Below are 8,657 nucleotides of genomic sequence, written 5' to 3' on the forward strand. Positions count from 1 at the left end.
TTTCTAGCACTTGAAAAAATTTTAATTCAAATATATATTTTTTATGTGTCATGTCACGTTCTGCGTTAACCCTCCCCCTCGTCCCAAAACTTCACCCCCCCCCCTCCTTCTCCTCGTGTAATGTCACGCAGTTTTTGGAAGGTCTCTTTAAAAGAATCTCAATCCGTATGTTTACGTAAATAATAATACCAGTAGGACAACCTTCACACAACCTTAAATGGTTCATAGTGATCCAGTTTAAAACACTGTATAGGTATACTTTTAGAGATATGAGATATGTATTACAATACGCCATTTAAATTTTAGACTGAAATTGCACTCTTGCAACGCTTACACCCTTCTTTTAAGCCAGGGCTTATCTTTCGACTTACTTTCACAGCGAGGCCCCCTCCCCCTACTTCTGTCTAATTCCCCTTCCGCGGTAAAGCAACCGCCTACCATGGCGGTGTTTACAGTACAGTCGCGGAACGAACAGTCCATGTGTTCAGTCGGTGGTTTGTCCAGCTGCTGAGCAGGTAGTACGTGTGCGTCGTGCGGCTGCGCATTTCGTATTTTCAAGCCGCATTTCGCGTGTCACGTGGTTGATGTTATCCCGCGGATTTTGACTCCTAAAATATTTAAAACTCTTCTCCAAAAATCCTTCCACTGTATTTAATGGTGGAAAAGTGTTTTTCCACTAGTGTACAAAGTAATGCTAATAAAATGTGCGATTTCACTGGAACTAAGGGAATTTGATCAACTTCCCCAAAGGTTATTGTTTTTAGAAATTGAATAGTTCAAGCAGAGTTAAAATTGCTTTGCTTTGATTAAGAGATATTTTACTTCGGATAAGAAAAATCAGTTTGCTATTACTTTTTTGTAGGGGTTGATGTCATGTAACGAAACTAAGTGTTTATAGTAGGAAACCTATAATACAGACACAACAAAAGCTGATAAGAACAAGTGAAAGTGATTTCTGAATTAATATATCAATCCCCTCGAGTGATTTATAGAATGGGAAAGAATTGTTTCTCTGAGTGATCTTTAAATTTCCCTTAAGAGGTGTTTTGCAAAGTGAGTGAAATACGTGTTTTTGCAGAAAGGGATACATTTATTGTCAGAATCAAAGGAAGCTTGTCAATCTCGGTTGATTGAAAAGGCGAAATTTGAAGATTGGTTAACAGTGCAGATACGAAATCGGTGACCGGCAAGTGTTATGACCGGTGCATTTTCTGATAAGGAGACGAAGAGGGTGGATAACGATGCAGAGTGGTTGCTGTTGACGCTTGATTGGCAGGAAAAATTGGAGGAGGAAAAGGGAAGGAAATTTGGGGCACAGGCCCTCCGGGAGGGCCGAGTGCTGGTGGTTGGTGCCGGTAACGTCGGCACCACCGGCGCGAAAATAATGCCTCGCGGTTTACCAACTAAACGAGGCCTTCAGGCACTGGCCCTCGTCATCGCCACTACGTATGCCACCATCCTCCTTTACCAAGCTGTTGCACCGCGCCAGGTGACCCATCTCTTATGCATTAATACTAGACGTAATTAGTCACTGTCGCGCGGCAAGGGAAGTAGAGAAAGGCTGAAGTTATTAACGCTAGCTCTTCCGCTGGTGCTGTCACGACGTTCATTGCGATTAAATAGGAAACATGTTCCCCAGAGAACGTGCTTATTATTCTTTTCTCAGATATATCTTAAAATTATTATATTCTCTGAGACGCTCATTTGATTTTAATTTTCATTGCTGTGTGTTACAGCTTAGGAGCCGCCTGTAAAGTGCGTCACCATTTTTGGGCAATTTAAGACCCCCCGTCATCCCTCGTTGATGGCTAGTATTGTCTCAACATAGGGGAATAGGGATAATTTTTATGAAAATAGGGTATTAAATTGAGCTAAATAAATTATTTCATATGTACCATATTGAATTTAGTATGAAACGCTTTAAATTCCGGAGATTTCAAGTCGAAATGTATTTAATTTTCAACGAAATAGTTGAATTTTACGCTAGAAATGATTTTCCGCTAAATGAGATGAATTTTCAACACCAATTTTCAACCAAATAAATTGAATATTTATATTTCTGGTTTAAAAAATCATTCTCTGCCCAAAAAGACAAATTTTTAACAAAAATAGTTCATTTCTAACCAAACAGTTGCATTAATAACTAAATTGTTGAACTTTCAAGCAAAAGAGACGAATTTTCAACAAAATAGTTGACTTTTTAACCATTTAGTCAAATTTTCAAGCTGAAAAGATGACTTTACGAAGAAATCAAAATTTTCGACCAAGAAAGATGAATTAGTACACTTAAAACCCGAATTTTTAGCAATATATTTAAATCCTCATCCAAATAGATGAATTTTCCATCTGGAAAGATGAATTCTAAATCAAATAGTTGAATTTACAATACAAAATATTAATTTGCTAACTTAGGAGACGAATTTTCAACAAAAGTTATGCAATTTTTTTCAAATAGTTTATTATTAAACGTATAAAAAAGAAACTTTCAACCAAAAGTCGAATATTTAATAAAAAATTCATTTTAAGACAAAAAAACGAATTCTCATAAAAATAGTTTTACAATAAAATAGTTGTATTTTTAACCGATGATATTAACTTTTATTTTAAAAATTAATTTTCAACTAAATAGTTGAATTTTCTACCAAATTGCTAAATTTTGAATAAAAAATACGATTTTTCTACAAAGCAGTTCAATATTCAATCCGAGAAAATGAATTTTCAACTGAAATAGTGAACAAACAACTAAAAGAACATAATTTTGGTATAAATTAGTTTAATTTTAAACTAAGAACTTGATTATTTAATAAACAACATGAATTTTCAAAAAAGCAGTTGAATCTTGAAACAAAAAAAGAGCAATTAACAGTGAAATTGTTGCAACCAGGAAGATAAAAAAAAGATTTTTGTACATAATAAATTAATTAAATAAATTGTAATACTATAATTAATTAAATAAAAAATCAATAATTAAATTTTCAACCTATTTAGTACAATTGTTAATTGAAGGAGAAGTATTCCAAATTAAAAATATAATAATATATAGTCATTTTTTGAAAAATACACAAGCTTTGTTCCAGTTTATCACAAGGAAACGTAATAAATGTTATCTAAGTTTGCAAGATGGTAGCGTAGATTATAGACGGCCCTTTATGAAAAACATCTTGCATTGTTAACAGAGTCGATAATTTATTTAAAATTAAAAAGGAAACTGGACCATCCAGTTCTGTAATTCCAGATCTAAATTGTGATTAATTTTAAATAGTAAGGTCTTAACAATAGATTTCCGCATATTCACTGAAAAATTTAGCGGAAAATAAACTAGATTTTTGAACAGCTTTTTTTCGACAAATACAAGTCTAAAAATTGACCAGATAAGTTCGAATTGACGTGCAATAAAATTGAATTTTTAGATCGTTCAAAATCACTCGGAATTTTCTAAAAAGGTAACCCAAGAATTTTAATTTGATACTTGGTCTGGGGTTTCATTTTTCATCACAGTTAAAAGTCCTAAAAGGATTTTTCGCACAAATTAATAGAAGTGAAGTTCATTGTTTACTTTTTGAAAAAAATGTGGAGGCAAATATTTGTATTATTATTGCTGATCAGCATAAACAAATTTATATAAAATTAGTCTTTTTTTTCAATTACTCGAAAAATAGTAATCTGAAATAAAACAGTTGTATACGAAAATTGTAGATCTCATCAAAATACCGATTCATTCTTTACACGTTTTCCTTAGAATTGACATTTTTCATGAAAAACTACAGCAATTAATTTAAACATGTTTTTTTTTAATTTTGGTAAATTTGGTATAATGTCAATTCATGTTAAATGGTGAACACTGAAAAGGGAAGGCAAGTGAGTTCCTACATATTCTTTTTCCAGAGGATTTTTTTAGCAGTGTTATGGGAATTTCAAATTAGGGACCTTGGAAATTTGGGTGAACTTATTGTAACTTTTCACGGAATTCGATCTTGAATTATATATTGTATCAATATTTCACATAGAGTTTACATCTCGGTTCTTGATCAATCACATTTGTCATAATCCAACAATGTAACTAGAAATTAATCGTATGGATCATATTAATTGAATATTCATCGTCAGTGAAAGGGCATCCTTAGTATTAATCCCAGAACTCCCCTGATTTAAAAAGCTAGCACGCGTTGCTTTTTACCCATGAAAAAGAGGTTTCGACAGAAATGGGGTAAGGGGATGTGGGCCATAACCAGGCACTAGTATGTGAAACTTTTTAATTTTTTATAATAAAAAATTTAAAAATCATGTTTTTCTTTGAAAATATTAATAAATTAAAATGATATGCGTTTCAATAAGATATGCAACGGTTTTGATCTCAGATCAATATTTTACGAGGTTAAAAAAGGAAAAAGGGATATTACCTTTATTTTTAATTATCTACGCTAAAAATCCTGTTGTAACAATATGTAAATTTGAGTTTTATAGAAAGCTCTCTCAGGAATCAACTTTTCTTGAGAAACCAACCTTTATTGAATTTTCTGTGCTTCACTTAAATTAATAGCTTCCAAATTTTGAAGGCTGGCCTTCTTTAATCCTCCTTATCATAAAATCTTATCAATAATTACTTCCAAACAATTATTCATGCTGTTTCTTGGTATCTATTTTGGTGTTCCTACAGTTTCTGATATGCGCCGGAGTGACAATAGATTTCTTTCTATCTGTGTGTTAGTAGATTAAGAAACACACTTTTTTTCCTCTCTTTTTTGGAAATATTATCTTTAGATTATAAAAAAATTATGAAAGACTTTCATATCATTTCTAAATTAATAAAACGGAAATAATATCATGTTAGAATCGTACCAAATTATGTTAGAAATTGTATCCGTATGTGGGATTGATCACATAAGTTTGTCGCGTTCTATAAGTTCAATGCTGGCGATAATACGTACATATACATGTATATGCAATAATAGGTTTAGAGAAAGGTGCATTGCTGATTAAAGAAGTAGAGCGTGAAGTTTGTGGTCTGGTCTAGACTTTATACACTGTACTAAAATCTTATAATGGAATAAACTTTTAAATATAATGTACTTAAATAAATTTATAACATAAATTACCATACAAAAAAGAATACAAACAGAGGTAATTATTAGAATTGTATACTTCCTGAATAGCGCTGGTAAACTTTCATAATAATTGATGTACTATTAGGCAGGTTTCATGCGCAATTTCAATAATAGTTATAATTTTTTGTCTTAAGTATCGACGTAAAACTGTTTCACAATTGAGACACCAATGCAATCCTTAATTTACAACTTTTTACGAAACAGAGATACTCATATAATATAAAATAATATTTACTAAACTCTTACATATTTCTATAGCGATTTTATTACTCTCTAAACCTGAATTAAATCTATATCAATACACATCTTATTCAACTAAAATACTTCAAATGTAGGGATGATAAGAAAAATACATTGTTTCCGGTTTGTATTGACATAATAAAAGTTGTAAATGATTTATATGTGTGTATAAACTCAAATGTAGAAACTAAAAGTCATTGTATACAATTGATCAACTTCAGATAAAATATTATTCATATTTTCAGTGGGCTGATGATGGTTTGGAAGAAATTAACAATAGCTTGGCTATTGATGTGCCAATTTCGAAAGCTGCTGGTGAAGACGCTGCAGTGACACCGCCAGGGGCAACAGCAACAATGGCACCATTTTCCACTGATCTCGACGACGTCTTTATCAGCGTGAAGACCACCCGTCACTATCATCATTCTCGTTTGCCAGCAATCATCGGCACGTGGTTCCAATTCGCTAAGGATCAGGTCAGTATATATGCATAAGAAAAGCATCGCTTGATTGTACTTGTCGATCCAGTCCGTTTAACGTCGATATTCTGGCTTAATGGTTTACACGTGATCCGTTTATGCTTTGCTAAGCTATAAATGAGCGATTATCAGATACTTTTAGCAAAAGGCTGAAACCAGAACAGTCTCCCCTTATTCAACTTTTCAGGATGTAAAGGTATCCTGAATTACGTTTGAATCTCGGTTCATGCTAGGTGCTAGTCCAGTAATGAGTTTACTGTAACTATACTAAGACAAACTTATAGTAAACATTTAATTGTTTTTAATTGTTGTATATGTGGCCGGTTTTAGTGTGCTGAAATCTTATATTTTTACAGATAGACTGAGATAGAGTTGACTGAAACGAAACCACTTAACCAGAAACTGGTCAAGAAAGTCCGTGTATTGTACATTTTCTTTTAAATGTTCCGGCCGCTATTTTGGATCAGTTATTTTAAAGTTGTATCTTTTGACTTCAACTTCGGATTTAGCAAACATCAAAAAAACTATAAGTTCATATTCTCGACTAAAGCTAAAAAAATTTTCTTGCCCCTTTGGGCACTTTAATTCGAATTCTCCGTGCCAACGAAGCGGTTAAGCTTGAACAAAATTATTTCACGCTCTTCTTTACTCTCTCTCCACCTAAAATTTCTTTCCAAACTTGCTTAAAAAATATTACAAAAACTCAAACGTACAGGCGATCTCAAAATTGGTCAAACTTTTATATCTAATAATTTATGAAATAGACTCACTTTTAATTGCTATTAATTTTTAAGTATTTTGAAACAGAAATGGAAGTGTCCATTGGAATAGAAATTTTAGTTTGAAATTGATCATTTGACAAACCTTATTTGTACTTTTATTTTAGACTCGTGGTAGAAGCGTTGATAAAAGATGCAACTCCTATCCAATTCTAACTATAAAGGGTTGACTAAATTCATTGAAATATTCTGTACAACTCTATGTAGTTGAGTTTTATTTTTTAAAATTTACTCCTAAATTATTGGAGAATTTTTATTTTTGTAAACAGTTTTTCCTAACCAATTTTAGTAATTTTGGTCAAAAACGACCAAACAGAATTTTCAAGAATCTTCGTAGGTGTTAAATTAGCCTTTGATGTCTTGAGCATTATGATTAGTTGAGAATTGACATTTTTTCTACATAAGGGAAAGTAAAACCACGCTAATTCCATAAATTGATATTAAACAGACAATTTTAACCCAAGATTTTTTTCCTAAAGTAAGCTTCAGCATTTATAACAAAATTCATTATAATAAATAATCCATTTATTATTTTTTTGTATTTTATTAATCATTTTAAAAATTGCTCAATTTTGAGGATAGAAAAATGGATTATTGTGCAAATTGGATATTAGAACTAAAATTCCAGAAAAGTAAATTAGCGCTAGATGTTAAATTCTTATCATCTTCAGCATCTGTATAATTCGAGAAATTATCCAATATATATTTTTTTATCTAGTGGTTGCAGTTTTAGTAATTCAGGTCACTATGTGACGTTTGTCATAGAAGTCGTTTTTCCATGCATCTATATCTGAAAATAGTCGCAATAGTAAATGTCACTTACTACGTGTTTCTGTTGGACAGCAGCGCTGTACCTCAGTTTATGATCTAAGATTATATATCCGGTAACTCGTTTAATAGTTATGTTTAAAAATTTTTGATATACTTAAAGGACCAGCATCACACCTTAAAGCTTAAACAATTCTTTTTTAAGTCTAATGAAATTTGTCCATTCTCTTTTCAGTGATATATTCACTGCTACCTTTAATTCAACATCTCACTGATTTATATCGATTCTCAGTGGGTGAAAGGTAGCCGGAATTCAGCAATAGAAACAAAATTGTGAAATAAGAGACAGGTTAACAATTCCAAGCGTGATTTCTGTTAAGCATTCCGGTTTAATGAAAAATCCACTAGACTATCAATTTTTCGAAGCAATCATTAACAGCGGGATCAAGAAGGTGATGGGCAGAAGACCCCAAGGGTTTATAAAGTGGTCGTTTGTCTGATCGCCTGAAGGTGCGATGTCCTTCAGCACCTTCGGAGGATCCTGCAAGCGACAGGTGGTCAGCTGGGCAAAAGTTATCGGCCCGGAGACGGCCGGCGCCCCGGTCGCGGCCTTCTTGGAGATCAGCGAGAAATAGACGGCCAATTGTGCGCGATTTTCGTCAGCCTATAGGTGCGTGTGTTTACGCTTTCTCACGTGCATTCGCGTTGATTCGCGTGTGTTCAACGAGACCGTGTGCCCTGTGCAGGGCCCCGCGGAACTTGATGAGCCCGCGGCGTGGGAACACGCTTCACCCTGTTCCTCTCTTTCGCCCTGGCCTTCTCGTCTCCTCTCTTCCCTCTGCATCTTTTTTCCTCTCACTCACTCCCTCACACTCATTCTACCCGTGCGAGAAAACACTAGGTACCATTTCGCTCTGGATGTAGCTAAGGAAAGGAGGAGATTTCGATATTATCTCACAGCCGTGGCTAATTGCGAGCATTGTGCATTGGCCTCGAAGCACCATCCGAGCGTTGACGCTTCTCGGAATCTTAACAAATACTGTTGGTCGCATCCTTCCGAAAGAAAAAGCCAGATTCTCTGAATCTGGAGAATTTAACTTGTGGAGGAGTTGATGAGGTGCTAAAATGGAACGAATATATTATGGTTGTAGATTTTGGATAAGAATCATGTGGGATGAACTTGGAAGTTTGGTTGAGGTATTAGAACGAGGAAGCCATCCATATACCACGTGGACAGTTGGCGGGTAGGGTGGCCTGAACAAAATCCACGTGGTCACAGGTGGTCC

General features: G+C 33.8%; 1 protein-coding gene across 2 annotated transcripts in view; it reads left to right on the forward strand.

Moving 5' to 3' along the window:
• Positions 1-489: 489 nt before the first annotated feature.
• Positions 490-8,657, forward strand: part of LOC117174715 (fringe glycosyltransferase) — a 173,367-nt gene continuing 165,199 nt past the window's right edge. For both annotated transcript variants that reach the window (XM_033364027.1, XM_033364028.1), the window contains exons 1-2: positions 490-1,489; positions 5,591-5,821. In XM_033364027.1, coding sequence (XP_033219918.1) covers positions 1,196-1,489; positions 5,591-5,821 — 525 coding nt within the window. In that variant the 5' untranslated portion in view covers positions 490-1,195. The remainder of the gene's footprint in view (positions 1,490-5,590; positions 5,822-8,657) is intronic.

The sequence above is a fragment of the Belonocnema kinseyi genome, chromosome 6 (genome assembly GCF_010883055.1).
Source record: "Belonocnema kinseyi isolate 2016_QV_RU_SX_M_011 chromosome 6, B_treatae_v1, whole genome shotgun sequence".
NCBI classification, from domain to species: Eukaryota; Metazoa; Arthropoda; class Insecta; order Hymenoptera; family Cynipidae; genus Belonocnema; species Belonocnema kinseyi.